The 23,571-nt window shown below is 26.0% G+C and overlaps 1 protein-coding gene across 5 annotated transcripts in view; it reads right to left on the reverse strand.

Annotated features, from left to right (window-relative positions):
- Window positions 1–124: 124 nt before the first annotated feature.
- LOC128964841 (POU domain protein 2-like) overlaps window positions 125–23,571 on the reverse strand; it is a 111,980-nt gene continuing 88,533 nt past the window's right edge. For 3 of the 5 annotated variants that reach the window (XM_054311487.1, XM_054311486.1, XM_054311488.1), the window contains 7 exons: window positions 15,836–15,987; window positions 2,660–2,775; window positions 2,294–2,587; window positions 2,149–2,223; window positions 1,832–2,071; window positions 1,076–1,601; window positions 125–934 (listed from right to left, as the gene is read on the reverse strand). In XM_054311487.1, the coding sequence (XP_054167462.1) occupies window positions 165–934; window positions 1,076–1,601; window positions 1,832–2,071; window positions 2,149–2,223; window positions 2,294–2,587; window positions 2,660–2,775; window positions 15,836–15,923 (2,109 nt within the window). In that variant the 5' untranslated portion in view covers window positions 15,924–15,987 and the 3' untranslated portion in view covers window positions 125–164. Of the gene's footprint in view, window positions 935–1,075; window positions 1,602–1,831; window positions 2,072–2,148; window positions 2,224–2,293; window positions 2,588–2,659; window positions 2,776–15,835; window positions 16,066–23,571 lie in introns of those variants that run through there. The other 2 variants (XM_054311485.1, XM_054311489.1) reach the window with 2 other exon arrangements.

Below are 23,571 nucleotides of genomic sequence, written 5' to 3' on the forward strand. Positions count from 1 at the left end.
ATTAATTCAGGAAAATTATTAAAAAATAAAATAATTATAATAATGAATGATAAAAATAAACTTTTAACTTATCTAATAAATGTTTATATTTATCAAAATTATGAATTACGCTAAAAAATAATATCAATTTAGTAATATATAAATATATATTTGAAAAGTTACTCTCAGTCGCGCTCAGACTTGAGTGTTGGTCGAGATAACAGTCCCATAGAGTTTGGAATGTTTGCCAGGGATGGCATGTTGTTGGCTGAGGTAGATTGACCGGAATGGGCCGACACACCCGAGTTCGGTGTCAATGATGGCGACCTACTTTCCGGGCTTTGCGGGTAATGTGAGTGCGCTGTTATGGGGCTAACACTGTGCTGTCGTTGACTGAGATGCATGTGATGACCGCCAGACATCATATGTGGTACGGGAGATGAACTGAATGATGATGAGGTAGAACCGGGAGCATTAAGGTTGCCATAATGTGACAGACCAAGCAATGGTGACGGCGATGAACCCATCGATAGGATGGATGAGCCCGACGGAGGATTTATACGCTTTTCCTTTTGTCGTCGGTTACAGAACCACACTCTGACCACCTCTTTCTCCATACATAACGAGTCCGATAGTAATGTTATCTCTTCAGATGTGGGCTTTGGGTTTTGTAGGAAAGCCCTCTCTAATGATACCCTCACTGTTGTCTCAATACTCGTCCGCTTTTTACGACGTCGACCACTGATAGACTCGGGTGTAGAGTGAGAACTGGTCAGTGCCGTCGGGTTATTGAGCGAAGCGTCGGCGTCTTCCAGCCATCTCTGGAGCAATGGTTTCAATTTACACATGTTTTTGAAACTTAGATTCAATGCCTCGAAACGTGATATTGTTGTCTGACTAAAGTCATTGCCATACAGTTTACCCATTGCTAGACCAACGTCTCCCTGAGTGAAGCCTATATAGTATATCCCAAAAGTTAATACAATATATCATATATCATAAAATTACTATAAATTAACTCATAATTCATAGTAATATATAATTTTTATAATTTTAAAATTCTAACAAAATATTTGTTAATATTTACTAAACAAACCTAATTTAATCCTTCTTTGTTTAAATGTTTTGGCGAACTGTTCCAACTCTTCCAAGTCTGTCATTTCATCGGGATTTGGATCAGTTGGTCGAGTGGCCACTGCTTTGAGCGTCGGATGTGTTGTTATAAGCGATGAATTATTAGTCTTATTTGTATTATTGCTATTATAACTATTATTATTGTTATTATTATTATTATTGTTATAAAATGATGAGTTGGTATTGTGTTTATGTTGTGAAAGATTTTGATGTAAGTGCTGTTGATTGTTATGATGAGAGGACATATGTTGTTGGGATTGCTGTTGTTGTTGTTGGTGTTGTTGTTGATGTAGTTGTTGTTGTTGTTGTTGTTGTTGTGAGGACTGGTTGTTAGTATTGAGCGCTTGTGAGCTGACATTTTGCAAGACTTGTTGCGATTCTTGTAATTGTTGCAACTGTTGAGCGGCTAACTGTGGTAACATCCCCTGACCCGCCTGTGCGGCCAAACTTTGCAGACTCTGCTGTAGTAAACCTTGTTGTAATAAACCCTGTGATGCCATCAAAAAAAAAAATTAATTTAATATTTAAAAAGAAAATTCTTTTGTATATTATTTCTATACAAAAACTTTATACATTATACATGTATTTATTACAAGTATTTATTAACATTTATTACAAGTATTATAAAGCAAACAAGTTTGCTATTTATTTATTTAATTCTTATTTTTATAATTTTTTTTTATTAGTTTATTAAGTTATTTAAATTAATTAAAATTACTTGATTTTGAAGTAATAGCTGTGCTTGAAGTTGTTGTAGATTAGCTGGTAGTTGACCTAACTGTCCCAACTGACCCAACTGTCCCAATTGGTTTTGTTGTTGTTGTTGTTGCAATAGTAGTAACGGTTGAATATTCTGTAGATTTTGTTGTTGTTGTTGTAATTGTTGTAACTGTTGTTGCAGTTGTTGCAGGTCTGAAGTGGCAGTGTTTAGACCAGACAATGTATTTGTCACCGGAAGCTAAATTAGGAACAATTAATAACGGTTAGCATTATTAAAAAAAACAATTACAAATTATAATAAAACAAATTATATACTTTGGATGCCTGTTGTAACTGTTGAGCTAAACCGGCCTGTAATAGCAATTGTTGCTGACCTGCCTGTGCCATCAACTATTACAATAATATAAAGGTTCAATATTAATGATATTAATACTGTATCTAATTATTAAACTATAAATACCTGTGACAGCAACTGATTGACAGACATGCCATTAGTAGAGGCAGCAGTGGCCAGAGCTGCGGCCGCTGTTGCAAAACTATTGGGCGATAGTTGCCCTGAGTTGGGTTGGCCACCGGTTCCAAAATTTGGACCATTATTTGTGGCATTTTTATCATTAAAACTCTTATTTTGTGTCCGATTTGAGGCCAACTTTGAAATCATGTTTCCGTTGGCTGTCATTGAGTTTTTGTTATTGAATTGAATGTTATTGTGAACTAAACCTACGGTCGCGTCTATCGGCTCGTCATCCATGGCCTATGAAATATCAATGATTTCATTCATTATTGTTTTAATTATAAAAAAAAAATCTTTAAATAAAATACTAACCAAATTAAGCGCTTTATCTGAGTCTAGGCTGTTATCGTCGTCGTGACCTAAATCGGCCGAATCAACACTTGACCGACTGTCCTCTCTGTCTGACAAATCACCATTCATTCCCGTTTCTATAAATAATAAATTATTGATTTTATTTTATTTGTTATTTATTATTGCAGTTATTATATTTATATGTGTGCTATCAAACATTTTTAAAAAAAGTTATTGTATTGTTTATAATCAATGATAAATAAATAGATATTTAATCTAAATTAGTTATACAAATTCTAAGGTATAAAAATAAATTATGTATAATTTACATTATTTGTAAAATATAGCATTTTAATGACAATTTATTAAAATTGTTTAACAATAAGAATATATTGTATTAACATTTAAATACTATAAATTTAAACTTTTGCAAAAATATGTTAATCAAAATAGTATTTTTTAAGAAAATATTTCTATAGTAAAGTATAAATATTTTTGAATGCAAAATGACATACAATAAAAAAATAATAAAATCTAAGAAAAATATTACAATATATATAAATATAAATTTATATTTTTTTATATTATAGCAGACAAGTTGTTGTGAAAATTCAATACAAATATTGTGTTGAGAGAGAAAAAAATCAAAATATTTTAATAAACATGACTTTATGACAAACATTGTTTATTCAACAGTCAGACTAACATTTTTTGATTTTTTATATATATATTTCATATGCAGTATGTATTCAATATTATCATAAACCTATGTAAACCTTTGAAAGGAGAAAAGATTTTCATAAATCTCTCTCTCTCTCTCTCTCTCTCTCTCTCATCAAAATCACTCAAATTTTTAGACAATTTTCTTTTAGCGATTTGTAAACATTAAATGCATTGAATGATAAACTTATTGAAAGTTTTTTGTATGTTAAGAACAGTGACATAACACTTATGTATCAATAATATTATTATTATTGAAGAGTGTTTGACAAATACATCGGAGAGAAAATTATTGTATGTATATATATAACATTGTATGCAAATATATATATATACAAACATATACAATGATAAAGTAGATTAGATAAACATTTAGTTTTGTAAAGATATATTACAGAGATATTGAGTTACTGAGAAAAAATTATTAATTAATTTAAAACATAAATAAAAATTTAATTATACAGCCATAATCAAAATTGTTAATATAGTATAGATAAAGACTGTATGGCTTACAAATGTGAAACATTATAAATTCAATTGTAGGAAACTCCAGACATAAAAATGTTTTCCAGGAAATGGATGTCAAACATAGATACTTATGCTAAGCGATAGATATTCCTGTATTTGTCATTCAAATGGTTAGTGAAATAACAGTAATGTTTAAGCAAACGAATGCAAACATTCAAATAAGAAATAACACACAGAATATTCTTATATCTAAACTGTAGTGTCATTACATTCAATGTTAGATTCGTGTCATTCAAATAAAAACTTGATTTTATGTCTCACTCTTTATGTTCAATGTGTTGTCCAATGAATAAAAATAGTTGTAGTGTTGTAGTGGTGAGAGTACTAACATTTCAAACCATTATAGCATTAAATATATATAAATAAAGCTATATACATAGTATATATCTTTATATTCAGTTATATGCGTATACGGTATAAGTAAAGTGATCTACAAATCTAAATAATCTGAATAAATAAATATAAGATTTCAAAACAAATTATTTTTTTCTCTGATAATGTGATTAGTTATAAGCTTAACTGTTTCATAGATTTTTTTTATCAAATTGAAACTTTGAAAAATACAGAAACAAAAAAAAAGTAAAATAAATCTTGTTTTAAAAAACTTATTTTATAAAAAAATATACTAAATTAATTTAAATATATTTTTTGTTGTTAAATCTGGTAACAAAAAACAAAATGGTAACATTGTAAAAACTATAATAAAAAATAATTTAATGTATCATCAAATATGATTTTCTCTATCTATTATATATAGCGATTATATCGCTATAAACTTATGAAACTAAAAGCCACATTAAAAGTCACAACAAATCAAAACAAGATATAAAACATCAACAAAAAATGTGAATATATATAATATGGTAATAGCTCTGAGAGTTAGAAATATGAGAGTTTAAGTGCAAAACAACAGCTCTCTTATGTATAAAAAATAGTATTGTATTGTATATTACATAATACAGGAGTTCAAGATATTAAAGCTGAATAGCCATCGCATTCATTGAACAGACAGCATATATACAATATATAACATACCAGTGCTCTTGAGAGGGCACATATAACCAACACGACGGATAAGATAATGTTATTTTGAAGATGGATTGTGTGCGATAATATATGACCTAATCTGCCTATTGAACCTACCAGTGCTCTCAGACTTTTGCTAAACGTCAATCGTTCTATCAATCTTACGGTTAAGGCATATAAGACATTATACATACAGGCGCTCACTTTGCATGAGAGTGACACTTGCCATATCTATGGGAGTAAGTGTGTATGTGAGAGAGAGAGAGAGCTTACAGATAGTAAAAATTGTAATCACAATACAACAGTTAAAAAAATGCCTATTGCTTTATGCCGTGAATATCGTGAATATATATATATTCAATATATTGTAGAGTGAAATTGATTTTTGATTATTTCTCAATTTCAATAAATCACATACAACTCAATGTAAGCCAAGTACTCGTAAACACCAGACATTTGAGTAGCACTGGGCTATTGATGGCACCGGAATAACACTACTAGACTTATGCAATATTGGTTTGTTTTGTATTTTTTTAATATTACACAGCAATCATTTATATGGTATATACAGACCCAACAATGTCGAAAAAGGGTCGACACATTTATTTATTATATGTAGTGGTGGTGTTAGTCAATTGCCTTTAAATTTATTTTGTGAACCTTTAATAAAATTATTATTGAATCCAAAAATTAGAAAAAATTTCATAAGTTTTTTTTTCTCATTTACTGTATTTTTTACAGACGATTTCAATTTGTAGTCCTATGCTAAACAGTAAATCTACTTTTACTTTAAATTATATTTAATACAACAATATATAAATATATTAAAATTTACTGATAGTTTGAATAATATGTAAATTTAATCTCTAGACTACAGTACTTTTTTTGTGTGCATCACTATTGCCAATACAGTAACAGTATGTCTCGATGTGCGCCAAACGAGTGGCAAAAAAATCAATAAATAAAAATATATTTGTGACCATTTCATAAGTAAATTGGCTTTAATGCTAAAAAAGAGATTTTTGCGTTTTTTTTGAGTGATTTTTGTTGAAATTGAATATCAAATTCAAAAATGCATTTAACAGTATTTGAGAGAGAGAGAGAGAGAGAGAGAGAAGAGAGAAAGAGAGAGAGAGAATTTTGTGAATAAAAAAAATAGTATGGATTAAACCAATTGATATGAACTCGTGGGGACACAGGAGGACAACGAGGAACAGTTAGATTTAAAATAGAAGGAGGAGAAGGAGGACAGGGAGAAGCTCCAGGTGCATGAATTAGTTATGCTTAATATTTATTTTATTTTTTAAAAATATATAGCTAAAAAAAGTAAAAACATTCTTGCATTGTGTGTCTGATTTCAGATTACAATACAGTATATTCTCTGTATATGTGGTATTATTTTTATATATTATATAAAGAAGTTATTTTAAGGGAAGTTATATTTTTTTATGTGCAACTGTTTGCTTCTTGTAAAACTTATAGCATGTATAAGTTGGATAACACTCTCCCGGTTCCCCGTAATCTGAATTGAGATAATATGACTTATATATAAAGTAGTAAATGAAATGTTTAAAATATTTAATATCCATACAATAATAACTCAAATATATGCGGTCTATTTTTTAGGCAAAAAATATCTATTTATAATAATATGGCAAACAGTTAACAGACTAATAAATAAGACATTAAAAGTAAAAATAATCTAAAAGAGTATAAATCGAAAGTTTTTTATACAGTATATAATTAATATGATATTATTATAAATAAAATTATTAAAAAATATATATAATTTTTACGAAACTTGACTCAAAAGTTAGACAAATATGAAGCGATGAACCATTTGAGGGTAATATAAACGACAAGTAATTTTTCGGCCAAACATTTCCCTCACTACGGCTTTATTGAACAATACATCCCTCTCTCCATGGCTTACATCCCTCTCTCAAACACTTTTTCTTTCATTCATTACATCCCTGATCTCTCTTTCTCTCTCTCTCTCTCTCTCTCTCTCTCATCTAACTGTCTATTATAATATAAAACGAGTATATTTAGAGGAAAGAGAGGTCTGATTATGACGGATTATGATGTATATATGCCTCTATTCATGACATATACCGTATTGCCGGTAATAATACAACAGTAACAGCAAATAATACTAACAATATATACTTTATACTGTATACCTCCCATCTCTCTCTCTCTCTCTCTCTCTCTCTCTCTCTCTCTCTCTCTTTCTCCCTCTTCCATCCCAAATACAGACCTCCAAAATACCCTTAAGTCTCAATTAATGTCGGAGTCGACAAATAATATAAAAGGTGCCATAAACTGAGGGTAAGTTAGCAAAGCACTGGTATGCGGAAACAAATTATTTTATTAGTTGTTTTGTCGCCAAATAATAATGTAAAACTTAATATTGATTTTCAGTAATTTTAGTATTATATATATATATTTATGTATTTTTAAAATAAATTATTAACATATTTTTATTGCTAAATTTTAGATTAACATTTATATAATTGAATTGAAATTTTATTTTATTAAAAAAGATTTTTTAATATACTCAGTAATGTTTTATATTGATATATAAAATATAGTTCTATGCATTATATTGAATATAAAATTAAATTTTATCCATTTATCCAAATGTATATTCACATATATTGAAAATATTACAAAATATTATTTGAAAAATATTCAGAAAAAAATTATTATATATTCTTTTATATAAAAACTATTTTTAATATTAAAGTCTCTTTAGTATTAAAGAGAAATATTTAGACCAAAAAAAAAGATTTGCAAAAGAAATGGACATAAAAAATATCAAAATGAAAACTATTTATAATGTACATCATATACATTGGCATATATATAGTTTTGTTAGATATATATATATGTATATAAAGTTATCAAAGCATTTATAAGTGAAATTGATATGTTATTCAAGTGGAGATCAGTGGAGGCTTTTACCAAATTTTCACAAAAATCTATGAGAAGTCCATATTTTATACATAAAAAAAGAAATAATATATATAAATATAAACAAAATTTTCACTTATTTTGAATCACTTGAATATTCTGATAGTGCGACAAAACTGAAACAATAAGATATATATATATAAATATATTGGTTTCACAAGCGTTAGGATTTATAGTACAGTAGTACTGGAATATCCAAATATATTAATATATGTGTTTAAAAAAGTGGACATAATATACAATATATATTTCCATATAGTCTTTTAATTTAACCGCTGTGTGAGTGTATATGTTTAAAAAGTGCTACTTTTCAACGTTTATGTTGACTAACATACACTATGATGGGCTCATTTTTGTTTGATCAAAGAGAGAGAGAGAGAGAGAGAGAGAGAGAGAGAGTCAGGAGTGTAGTGATGGGAAGCGGGTGAGTGAGTAAGTGTAGCCAAGAATTATGTAACACAGGGCTAGTGGTGGGTGTTTAAGTGTATAGTACTTAACAGTTATTGAGAAAAAGTGAGGGAAACAGTAAAAATGCAAAGTTGGCAGTAGTTTGCGTTCAAATCAATGGAAATGTGTCGGAGTGTCGGACACTGAGATTAATGGGCGTCTCATCACAAATGGCATCACAAATGACATCCACATCCCAGCGCTTCACTTAAATTAGAGGGATATTTCTGCTCACAAAATGCACTCAATATATCACTTGACAGTACAATCACTTCAATATATATATATAGTAGTAATAATCAAAAGTTTTTATAGCCATTTTTGACGGCGAATATAAATAAAAAAAAAGTTATAATGAAATATATATTCAAAAAGCAATTTCAATAAAAATAAAAAATATTCTGTTATATTTTATTATATTTTTATGTATAAGATATATATATATAAAGAGAGAGAGAGAGAGAGAGAGAGAGAGAGAGAGAGAGAGAGAGAGAGAGAGAGATTTATAAGCAAATAATAATCTCATAACTGGCACTCAATAAAAAAAATTAAGCATATTACTATATATCTTAAAAAGATTTATTTGAAACATTTAAACTAAAAAAGTAGATTTTTAACATATTTTGCAAATATATTCAAAATGTATAGATTAAAAATAAAAATCATTTTCAAACACTATTTGAAACTAATATGTTGTGTAATTAGTACTCAATTTAAAAGTTATTGATTGGAAAGACTGTTATATTCTGTGTTTCGCATTGAGACACAACACATACTTTGAATGTATTTTATTTTATTTATTATTTAGTCATTATGTCGGCCAGTGCTGTGAATGACTGGTATTTAATGAACACAACAGTCCACTCGATTATCAATACTATAAAAGTACTGATAGTAAAGTCAAAACATGGAAATTACTTTTCATTAAACAATCGTTTTGTGTTTTTTTATATTTGCAAATGAGTTTTCATTAAGTTTGCGTTGAGTTGTCTTTGCAAATGCATTGTCCTTTTTATGAGATAACGAATAAAGATTTGTTGAATAAGAGAGAGAGAGAGAGAGAGAGAGAGAGAGAGAGAGAGAAAGAGAGAGAAACTAAATTATTGTATATAACTTATAAAAGATTTTCGCATAAATAGTTTGACAGTCAAACTGATAATACAGAGTCAAATGAAAATAATAATATAAAAAACCATATAATGTGTGGGAAAGAGTTATCGGTTGAATAGATAACAAACTCCAACCCAACGGTTCCGAAAACTTTTTTATTGGCTGTTATTTGAATGTAGAGTTTAACTCTAAAAATAAAAATCAATATTTTATACTCCTTTTTTCTACAGTAGTATAATATGCATAATATTTAAATAGTTTTGAATGATTCAAAATCTACTATAACTAGTACTGAATCAGTTGTGAGTGTTTTCATTGCAACGAATCAAATGCTTTCTAATCTTAATGTATTCATAAATACTTTAGTGTTTATAGTACTAGTCGTATATTTATTATTTATATATATTTAAAATTAAAAAATATATATTTATAATTTAAATTTTATAAATATTTTTAAATAATTATTTTTTATTAAATAAAATCTAAAAAACTTTTTCTATTTATTATATGAAAATGCAATTATCATATAAATAGAATATACTATTGGAATAAAAATAAAGTCAATTCAATATTTATTTTCTAATTCAATGCAAGTTTTATCTGAATTTCTCCTTAAAACTAGTCATTCTTTATCTACCAGTGCTCTGCTTTATCATTACTATTGCCAACTATTGGTCCGATAGTCACTGACTTATCTGCATTTCTGCTAAAGAGATTGAATACTAAACACAAAACTCCATAATAAGAGAGAAAAAGAAAGAAATGTTAAATTGAAGTCCTTTTTTCCTATTATATATGGGAATGAATTGTATGTAAGGAATGGAAAACTAAAATATAAATAACAGAGAAATACTTTAATCCAAAAAAGTCCAATCATTTAGAAGAGAGAGAGAGAGAGAGAGAGAGAGAGAGAGAGAGAGAGAGAGAGTACTAAAAAAGAAATTTCTCAAACAGAGAAAAATAAATAAATGAATGAACAAATAGAGTGGACATTTGATTTGTAAATCTAAGTATTAGCAAAAAAATACAAATTTTTATATATTGAATATATACTGTATATAAAATTATTAGATTATAAGATAGCATAAAAATCTTTTTTTTTGTAATAAAATTTCAAATACAAATCAGTCAAATTGAAAAATAATAATTCATGAAAAATCTATTTTTGATACATTTGATTGAATTGTCTGAATATATCATCAGTGGATACATAAAGATTTTTTCAACACTTTTTTACTAGTATTATAACCCATCAATTGTCAGATGTGTTATATATATTTATAATACTTTATTCATTGCTTTCAACAAAACTTATCTTAAAAGATGAATTGCATTAGAAATTCAATGCAACTTTGATGGCATTCAAATCGTCCATAAATTACATATAAATTACATACATATATAAAACAAAACTGTGAATTCATAACATTTATGAATAGTCAAGAAATTGATGACAAAAAAAGTGCAAAACACAAGACATTTTCAAACAGAAAAAGACGATCACATCCTATGATATATTGAAAAGTCATTGCATTTGCAAATTCATGTTATTTTTTTGTTATTGAATACCATATTGTGTCACACTATTGATGATCGTTATTATCATATTATATGTTATAATACTAGTTGTATGTCGTTTTGTGGCAAAAATCATACAGTCATAGGATGTAAATGAGGGATAACCACGACTTCTACTACTTTAATACAATCAATAATATATATATGAAATAAATTATATTTGCTATTAAATGTTGGCAATTGTACAGAATATTATATATACAAATTCTTAGCAATACTTTATATAATTAAAAATAGATGTTTTAAAATATAGTAATAGTTATATTTAATTTATATATGTAAAAACATTTGTTTATACGACTAATCAAAAACAGTGAGCATTTTTAGTGGCAATTTATACCAGTGTTGTAAGCAATAGACTGTTTCGGCTCATAATAATAGCATTTGGTTTCTCTCTCAATGTCTATAATGACGGCTCAAGAGAGGGATTGCCTTTGCCTGATGTGAGCTAACCATTAAAGCTTACTGTGCTCTCTCTCTCTCTCTCTCTCTCTTTCTTTCTTTCTTTCTGTGTGAACAGTATTTGAATGAGTTATTTAATGACATATTCATAAATACTATCACAAATGCTGTATGTGTGCGACATTAAATAATTATACAATTTGCAAAATTTAAATTATTGTATATTATTGTATAATAATAAAAATTTCAACAAATAAATATAATATTAAATAAATTTCTTAGAACTGTGTGTTTAGTCACAAAATATTAGTCAAATTTGTATATAACATCAGTATCTTAGTCTGTAATGAGACCAATGGGTCAATAACTGGTGAGGTTGTAGTAATAGACATCACATGAATCGCGTAAATACATCATTGAATGTAATAACAAGTATTGCTAGTAATGGTTTATGTTTCAGTGCCTTATATATATATATATATATATATCGTATGCAAATAATAGGGCTCAGTATGGATGAGAGGGAACGGGAAGGCAATAGTGAATGGGATTCAGGAATTACTGTTAGAAATGCAGTTTCAGAGAGTACTGCATATATTAGTATTACTCGCAAAATATATTGAGAGAAAACAGATTGAATTGTGAGCTAAATTGTGAAGTTAGCCGTAAAGGATACTCCATTGCATTACTGGGTATAACCATATACTGTACATTACTGTATCCACTCATACCATACAAACACCAATACGTATTAATGGCACGAATATTACTTTGCATATGCATTAAGCTTAGCTGTTACATCCGTATAATAACTACAGGTGCTCTCCCTAACTCTCTCTCCCTATTCCCTCTTACTCTCCTAAATCTACCTTAACTGACTCACTCAGCAAATGTACAGTATTTGTAAATACTTTGATTATACTGTATTGATATATATATATATCAAATAATAGTATCTGAATTAGATGTTGTGTTCATTTAAAAAATAAATTATATTATGTTTTGCAATAAAATACACTTCTTTTTTTTGTACAAATAATAGTGTTTATGAAAAAATACTTATGCATACTATACTATATAAGTTATATAATATAACATTACTAGTAATACAGTATTTCAATCAATATGCTAATCATATAATAATATAAAATTATTTATTAGAAAAATAAACTAAAATCATAAAAATTTCCATTTATTTGTATAGTAAAGTTAAATAATTTTTTAGTAATAAATTTACGATAATTTTATATGTATTATAAAAAATAATTAGTAATATTTATTAATAATTACAATTTTTACGATATTATATATAAATTAAATTACAAATAATCAAATATTTATTTAATGATTTTTTTGTTGATAAAATCTCTAATTAAAATTATAATTAAAATTAAATAATAAATACAGACTATAATATAATATTATTTAATAGTTTTAACAATTTCTATTATAATATGTTAAAACAATAAGTCAAACAAAATTTTTGTTTAATACACAATAAGCTTAATGCCCAGAAAATGTCATACAAGTGAATGTCCAGAAAATTAGTAAAACAACAAAAAATGCATATTTTATAGCATATTTCATTATATAAGATATATATATGTATATACTGTATATATAATATGATCAATAAAGATGATCATTTTGTATGTATGCATAAAATGTATGTGAGATCAGCAAAAAATATATACAGTATATTGCATATAACAATGCATTTATATGGCTAACAATATATCATATTCGCTAAGTTTAGCTAACAATGTATACATCGAAATGAGAGAGAAAATAGCATCAGAATTATTGGGAATATTATTACTGTTGTTAAGCCTTAACATTGAATGCAAAAAACCATTGGATATTCAGAGAGAAAAAAATGCAATTTTTATGTAAACTATTGAAGCAAATAATGCAAAATACGGCTCTTATTCCCTAACGATAGGAAAGACCTAACAAAATAGTGTTTGGACTTTAATATTACTACAACTACTGACTCTATTTTCTGAAAAGTTTGTGCCAATTGTTTTCATTCAAATTGATGTCAATATAAGTAATTTGTATGCATTTCTCCTTTCTTTATGAATATCACTCTCACAAACAATACATGTCTTGCATCTCATTCTTTCCCCTTAAAAAAATAACATCACTTTCTCAGAGAGCACTGTTGGCATCCACGACATGACAACAACATCTCTATGCAAAAATGGGTGAATTATATACATGTATGTGCGGGTAATAGTGCTATCAACTGTGTGGACAATGCTATATCTATGTGTGTGTGTCTATGGCTATCTGTTCTGTTATTTGAATATACAGTACAAAAATACATGCCGTTGTCGTCACAAATGCATATTAAACGAGACATAGCTTTGCATAAACACTAACAACACATCAAAAACTTGTAGACAGAAATATACAATATATATACATATATGTAGTACTGTAGTAGTGATCGTATTGAATATCGAGGACACAAAATAAAACTACTGTAAAACAAATTGTTTTGTCAAAAACAAATGTAAAGAATGTTAGACAACAAATTGTATGTTATATTATTTAACATATTTTGTATTAAATATATTGGTAATAATTTTTATATAATTTAATAAATATCCTCAATGATAATCTAACTATTCATAGAAAATATATAAGTAAATTTTTTGTTGTTAAAAATTTAGTTTTAAATAAAAATAAGTAATATAAATATATGATAAATTTATTCTTTTATTTAAAAAAATGTTATTATGTCTATACTATGATTAATATAAAATTAATGAATAAATAAAGTATTGATAAAATAAAATATTTAATATAAAATAGGCTAATATTGAGTGTTTGGCTGGACTTAGTGTTTGCAAAATAGTTGCTTTAATTCCGTTGAATTGGAAATGTAAAGAAAGTATAGTCAGTGTATAGTCATTGCAATTACTATAGCAGACAAACAACAACTTAAGTAAAATATATTGAATGCATAAATAGATATTAAAGCCGAAAGAGAGAGAGAGAGAGAGAGAGAGAGAGAGAGAGAGAGAGATATTGAAATTGGGTTTAATTTTGCTTTGCATTTGAGAAACCAATAGAGAGAAAGCGAAATCCCCGGTGGACTTAAAGATGAGGGCTTCACATGAGATGAACCTCTATTGGAATGGGAGGACAGGGATGAAGACTAAGAGAGAGAGAGAGAGAGAGAGAGAGAGAGAGAGAGAGAGAGAGAGAAAAGAGAAAGAATAAGGTAGGGATGAGAGAGAAATTTTGAGCTCAAATGATGTCAGCTTTGTATTTGAGGAAAGTGTAGATTGTGTTGTATTTGTGCGGCACTAGTATTACTCTTATAATGAATTCAACAGAAATGCAAAAGAGAGACAAATGTAGAGTAAATGCATTCAAATATCGATTGAAAAGTGACTACAACTGGACATACAGTCAGATAAAGTCCAATCCATACATACTTTACTGTCTATTATTGATATTTACACATAAACTCCATTTCTCACAAAGTTTTCTCTCATAAATTAGAGTCACATTTATTGGTATTTATTATGTGAAACAAATATAATTTTGTTGTTGTGATTCAATACAAATTATATTACTGGGCATAGTTGACAATACAAATTATATAATATAATATTATGTATATTAGTATAAAGGAAAAAATAATTGGTAATACAAAACTAATATTATACTGTATAAATTTATCCATACTAGTAATTTATTTTGTTTAAGATATATTAGTTATTTAAAAATAAAAATAAATATATAATTTATAAACTATATAAAGTATAGATAATTACTAAAATTTATTCATAAATTATTTATTAATAAAATAATTATTTTATTTTATGAAAGAAAAATAAAGACTAAAATTTATTAATACTGTATATTCACACGTTATATAAATAAGTTATATAACACAAGCCATTGATTGATTTATATATTATTTAAGTTTTTCAAAGTTAACATTTTGTGATTTCATGGTATCTAACGTTGACTATTGGCTGTTAAAACTAATGAATTAAATTTAAGGTACTCACAAATACATTGATAACATATTGTAAATAATGTCAAACAATGCTAAACAAATAAATTATTTTGTTTATTATTTTTATTTATTATTTAATAGACAACAACTTTAAATAATACAAATAATTATACACAAGTTTTAGTATACAGTATATACCGTCAATATTGTCATCAAAATCTAATTTTGTAAACCTTTAAATAGGTTTTTTATTTTTGTTTTATGTACTGAAAGTATTAAATTAAAATACATGTTGTTATATAATGACAAACATTAAGCAATAAAAAATAAAAATTGAATCTAATGTATAGCATTAGAACAAATTTAATTAAAAAAATAAAATATTTATTTATTTTAAATACATTTAATAATAAAATCAAACGAATTGTTACCTGAATTATAACCAGAAAATGACTTATCATTTTTGTTGTCATTAGACTTCATAAGAGTATCATATTTGTCAGCAAACAGTTTGTCCATTGATTTTGCATTAAGTTTTAGTAACTCTTGATCAGTGGTGACCAACAAATTATTGGTGTGTTTTCTGTTTGTCCAAAACAATGGCAAAATTGAGTTCGTATTCATTGTGGTTATGGTCTGTGTATGTGTGTGTGGGTGTTAAGTGGTCTCACAATTGTCAGCTAACTGTCCGCTCATCCACTCAAAAGTTAAAGGTCAACAACTGTACAATATATGACTATTTATATGGTTATATAATACTATATATTTATTGTAATATAAGTATGAAATATATATATATATATATATATATATATTTATATATATATAGGCAATGTTGGGAACGTTAGCCGTGATAACCACTCGATTACAAGTCAAATGAATAGCAAACAAAATAACAACAAAAAAATGATATCAACTGTTGTTTGATGAGTGACTAAGTAATGTATCGACAGTTAATGTGGGGACTCATATAAGTTGGTGTGTATGTGCTATCTATGTGTCAAATGGATGAAAACCATAGCGTTTGGGAAACAAAAAACCAAAAGCATATATAAAGTCATTAACAAGTGTTATGTCAATGGATATAATGTTTCGGTCATTGGGTTCTCTCTCTCTCTCTCCCAATATTATAACGCTTTTGACACCAAAATTAGTCCAACTATTTGTACACAAATATATATAAAAAAGTCTTGTATGTAAAAAGTCATTTACAAATCTATAATTGTTTTTAATAGCACAGCATAACAAATGATAAGTCCAACCAACTGTGCATTTTCTTCATCATCAGTATTATCGATGAATATACAGATAATTTACTGTAAATAGTTAACAAACATCAAAATTTATATATATTTTTTTAAAGTCTTTATCATTCAATTATTATAATTTGCAATAATGAATATACAAATTTTATCAAATAATTTATTTATTTACACATTTATTATTGTAAAGTATTTATAATATATCTATATATATCATATATAGTTTTTATATATAATATTATACATTAGTTATAAACTAATGAACAAAACATTTATTAAATATTTAGATAATATTAAGGAACTGATTGCTTGATTGCACTGATTATTAATGGTAAGACATTAATATTATTGATGACCAAAAATAAAACAACAAAAAAAAACTACAATAAATCTATAATATAATATATAAATAGATTAGTGTTTCAATTAACATTAATGTCATCATTAAAGCAAACATTAATTTACTATTTTGTTTTGCTTTGTTTGTTGTTGTTTTGAATCGTTTTAAAAGTCAGATATAATTTAGTAAACTTTTATTATCTTTTGATTATTTTTCACACAATTTTTAGGAACTATTTGTTTCACACATTAAAGCTATAGATTTTTATTTTTATACAAAACACTTAGTTTTTATTATAATGATTACACAATAGATAATATAAATATATATATCATTACACTAAATAAAATACTTCTAAAATAAAATCATTAATATTTTTTTTAAAAAAGTTAACTTTAGTTAAACAGAAATAAACAAACTTATTAAATGATTTTATGAATACATAAAAAACATTAATAACAATCACACATACAATTATTTTTATGAAAAAATAGTTATAATAACAATAATAATAATCAAAATATTGCGCAAAACTATTGCGTAAAAGCAATGCTTTTTTTGTAGGACTGTCTCGGAGTCAGTGATTGAGAGGAAAGACTGTTTTGATGGCTCTGTCTGTATGTATGTATGGCTTCGGGAGAGTGATGTGATAGCAGTGGCATACAAGCAGAGACTGACACTACAGTATTAAGTACTGACTGTGCCTTCATTGAGAGCCATAACATTGCAGGGACTGTTGTGTTGAAAAAGTTGGAGAGCGAGTCATACAGAAGCTGTGCTCACTCTCATCTTTATGTGAGATGCTATACAATAGTACCAGTGCTTAATAAATATATACTAGAGCTAAATAGATAGATAGATAGATAAAGATTAAGAGAGAGAGAGAGAGAGAGAGAGAGAGAGAGAGAGAGAWAGAGAGAGAGAGAGAGAGAGAGAGAGAGAGAGAGCTGTTCAGCAAATATCAATGGGAATGAATAATAACGAACCAAATACTAAGCAAACCCTTCAAAATTCGGGCTAATTTTACATAAGTATCACAAAACTAGCATAAACTGGACTCTTATTTTATTCAAACAAAAATTGAGTTTTCACTAAAATTTTCAATAAAAAAAAGTTTAAATTCAATTTTTAGTAAAAATTATTTTTTGAAAAATATCAATCCAATTAATAATAAATATAATAATAAAAATCAATCATTACATTAAATCTATTCAAAGATCCATTATTTTAAGTAAAACACACTTTGTATGCCATATTGATATATACCGGTAGTATTAATATACAATATATAAGTTATTCATATAAATATAGTGTACTTTTATAGTGTATTCAAATAATACATACATAACTTGAAATATAAACACAAGTAGTGGAGATTCATTAAACAAATTGTGTCAATCAATCTAAATATACAATAAAGATAAACATTGACAACATTTGTACGGAATATACTGTACAATGAGTTATATTATAGTTCAGTATTTACTACTGTATTAAAAGCATTGCTTAGTTTATATGCATATAGTATTGAGTGATATTTGAAAGACTTGGATTCAAAGTTATGTTATATGCATTGAATTTGATTATCAATGGCTGTGTTTGCATATCAAGTGTACATAATATGTGCAAATATATGCAGTTAAATACATAGTATATATATATATATATATATATATATATATATATATATTGTACGACATTTTCAATGAAAAAGCGAATTAAAATTGAGTGTCGAAAGAGTGGAGGAGTCTATGGGTTTAAATAGTTGAAGGAATGGGATGTTTCATAAAATTTTAAAATAATTGATTTGACAAAAGCAACAAACAGTATAGCGTTTGTATGTAATATGTGGTTCCCCTCTCCACCCCTTTCACATAATATATGATGCATTGAACAATAAACAAGCATTTGAATCACTATTATTACACTACTAAAACTTATTGGAGATGAGAGAGAGAGAGAGAGAGAGAGAGAGAGAGAGAGAGAGAGAGAGAGAGAGCATTGACTCAACTGCTTGAATCTCATTGGAAAATATTTTTAAAAAGCATTTTATTTATATATAATAAATATATACACAAATATACTGTACATTATTTATTATATTTTGTATGTTAACATTTTAAAAGAAAAATATGCATAAGTATGTCTGTTATGATTATAAATAAAACTACTGTATATTCAAGTAAGTTATTTTATATACTGCAAAAATTTATATAATATCTTATAATAAAAAGTAGTGTCTCAAAACAAGTGGCTTTAAGTTTTTCGTAATATTGAATAAACCGATACAAACCACGAGTTGGACTACTTTTTTCAATGTCCTCTCTGTTGGCAAAGAAAACACATTTTTTCTCTCATCACTAGTCATGCGTTTAGTACAGTATATACTGTATATACCGTATATATATATATATATATATATATATATATATATATATATATATATATATATATAGAGAGAGAGAGAGAGAGAGAGAGAGAGAGAGTGGGGTCTCAGAGACCAATGTTTTACTAATGAATATTCTGGCATTTAATTCACCCCTTCGTGTAATGTATTATCTAATCTATTATATGCTGACAGTGGGAGTGAATCAAAAGTAAATGTATAATATATAAAAAAACAAATAAATAAATAAAATACTTCTAAACTTAACTGAAAATAAAAAACATAAATAATTTGTTTACACTACTATTAATCTTTATTATGATTTTTAAACAAATTATTATTACATTAAATATCATTTATGAAATCGTAATTTAAAATGAAGTTATGATTTTAATTAAAATTAATTTTAATTAAGTATTATTACAAAGAAGAAAAATCAATTAATAATTTTCAATAACATTTTTGTAAATTATATATATAACAAATAATTTAATAGATAATCATTTAATTTTGTAATAATAATTATATGTCACAAACTATTACAAGTTAATTAAAATGTTATTCAATCTATAATACATAAATCATTGGAGCATTTATTTTAATTATTATTTACTAAAATATTGCTAATATAATTCAACAATTAATAGTATGCTATCAAAAAAATATACATTGTTTGTTAAACTGAATCAAATGCTTGAAAATTTTGTGTTTTTACAATACGTGGTTTTTTAAGTATATTTTTTATACATGTATATAAAAAACAATAAATAACAATAATCAAATTGATTTCCACATTAAATCATGCATAGCTAGCAAATAACAACATTTATTGTACTGTTTATAACCAATACATACACAACAACAACAACAACAATAAATGTTTTATTTTTTTCGCTAAATTAAACTTTCAATAAACAAAAAAAAATATTTTATTAATTTGAAACAACAACATATTATATAAGTAGTATTTTGAAAAAATAAAATCTTATAATGAAATTTTGCAATTAGATTGTCAATCGATAAAAAAATTCATTTTTATAGATATTATTATTAATAATAATAATAATAATACTGTAATAACTAGGATATCAAATAAAATACAAACAATATAATTGTATATAATATCTCTTGTAAGTTATGACAAACTTTTATTACAACAAACAATATTAAATATATCAAATAAGATGTAATGATATTATTGATTTGTTGTATATATATATATACTGTACTTATTATTGCTATTATTTAATATCATATTAAAAAATTTCACACTAACTCTTAGTCTCTACTGATAACAAGAGTTTAATATAATATATATATTTGAGCTAATATTGTATATCTAAGGTAAGGTATGTTTCAGTATTATTAAGCGACAGGTGTTTCAATCACTGGTTCAGTTTGACAATGAATTACAAGAAAAAAATACAATTCCTATACAGATCTTATATATAATAAATTAAAGTATTGGTTTCAAATATTTTTTATTGTAATTTTAAAATTAGTTGTTATTATTAATAAAATATTCTATCATTAAATTGATATTTATATCATAAATTAAAAAATTTAAATTAAATAAAATAATTAATTTCATCAATTAACTTTTTATTAATTTTATAGATATTTGACACTAAATATTTTGGGCAATTTTTTTCAACAAAAAAATATATTAGCTATATGTAAGTAATATATGTAATATAATGAAAAACACTACATTACATATTCTCTCATATGTACTACAATAGACAATATATTAAATTTAATATTATAATCATAACTGAAATAAAATACATATCCAATAATATTGTTTCGGATATGCATTTCTCAGTGCATTACTTGCGATCTAAGTATAAGTTGAATATATAAATAAATATATATATAAAGTATAATACAATTTAACACATGATAGCAGCAAACATTTGAGTTGAATATAATTCAAAATCACTCCCGAATGAGTCATCGCATGAAAATGAGATGAAAATAGAGGCAAAAACAGTAAGGAATTGAAGGAATTGATGCAAATGTAGGCAATGGAGAGCATTGGAGATCAATGAACACAATCACCGGCACTACTACTATGCATATGACTGACTATTCACTCATTTGAATGGCGAGTCACTGGCGAGCCTATTGATGGATAAACTAATGGCTCAGGGATTGGAGTTTGGATATGAGGAGAGAGAGAGAGAGAGAGAGAGAGAGCTTTATTGTTGTTAAGCAAAACTTTGGGTCATTTACTGGTTTACTGGTCTCTGAGGTTAATAACACAACTGTACTACTATTTACTAATAGCCAAAAATACATTAAAATGTTGTCCTTTTTTTGTTGCCCTCTCGTGAAGTGGACATTACGATTACGACCCCATAATCAGCTCAGTCCTGAATGGGTGGACACTTGCAGTACATATCCAACACTAATGATTGATAACATTTTAAACTTACATATTGTAATCAACAAAAAATACTATTATAAACACTATATATATACAGTATATATAGTAATAACCAATTATTTGATATAAACATAAAATTAGTGTTCAGTCAATATTGATACTTATATATAGTATATGACTCAATACATACATTATCATATAAAAAAACATTTGATTAAATATAAAAAATCAACGATTAATCAATTTTGTTGTTAATCTTAATTGAAGCTAATATTTAATATCAATTATATTATTGTAAGAAAAAATACTTCATAGTTATATAAATAACATCTTCTATAATATCATATATTACTTTTCGTTTTGTTTTTTATTCATTTAATATATATTTTTTATATTATCTAATTATGATATTATATTTTTTGGAGACAAAATTAAAGATATTAATATAGCAATTGTTATTAAATGTATAATAAAAACACATTATAAGTGTGTTTGAGTGGTGAATATGTATTGAAGAGTTCAATGAGATTATTGGCTATATATTTGGTTATATTATCGATGGGCCCACTATTGTCAGGTAAACTCATTAATGTCGACCACTGCCTCTTATAATAACAGTATAATAAGCACTGATACTCATTGTATATATTTATATGTATCTATATATGTAATGTGTATAACATAAAGGTTAGGCCATTGAGTGCAAGGCTATCATTAAATATTAATATTGACGGACATATCTCGTGTGCAACAAAAATGTTTATTTAATCACAAAATGAGAACTCGATTGCTATGAGAATCATATAAATAAATGCATTGAAGAGTCAAATGAATGGTCACTAAACTAATAGACTAACAAATATATGGTTTATATTATGTTATTTCACTCTCAAAATAGATAACTGATAACACAATTCACTGATAAATGAGAGGTTACTTGAAAAACAAACTTTCATTTCATTACTCAACAATCATTGTTATATTATTAGACTATCATTAGAAATATAGTTCAAATAAATAAACAGTCAAATTGTTTTTAGAAAGACAATATATATAACAATATATTTATAAAGAGAGAGAGAGAGAAAGAAAGAGAGAGAGAGGTAGAGAGAGAGAGAGAGAGAGAGAGAGAGAGAGAGTTATTATATTTTGTTAGTTATTTTATATTTTTGCACATTACTTACAAAAATGTTGTTTTGATAGCACACAGTACTGTATATCGTTTGAATATTATGTAGAATATTTGCTTACCTAAAAAAATTATAAAAAATTATTATTATTAAAAAAAATATATACTAGATTATTATATAAAATTCTAATAATATTTATGTTTTGGTATAATAATAGAATAGTAAAAATGTTTTTAAAATGTTAATACTGTATGTTTAATATTTAATATTTGTATAAATAGAAATATTTGATGAAATACAGTGTTTTATATGTATCGTAACGTAAAATTTCAATAATATTATAAAAACAAATTTAATTTTCACTTTTTTTGAGTGTGAAATATAAAAAATATATATGTTTGAATGAACGATCGTATATTATATTTTGCGTGAAATGTTATACAAAAATATGTAAATAAGTAACCAATCAGTATTCAGATAAAAACTTTTTTTATGTATAAAATAAATTATATGTATCATAAAACACGAATAAAAGTAAATATAACTAAATTTATAACATTTTTTTCTGCAAACATAAATTCAAAATATGTATATAATTTATCCAAACTTTAGAATTTGTTATTCAAGAATATTCTAAAATTATTTAGATTTAAATTTGAG

Source organism: Oppia nitens, unplaced genomic scaffold, assembly GCF_028296485.1.
Source record: "Oppia nitens isolate AA-2021 unplaced genomic scaffold, nextdenovo-longstitch-racon4-pilon3 scaffold9_pilon_pilon_pilon, whole genome shotgun sequence".
Classification (NCBI taxonomy): Eukaryota; Metazoa; Arthropoda; class Arachnida; order Sarcoptiformes; family Oppiidae; genus Oppia; species Oppia nitens.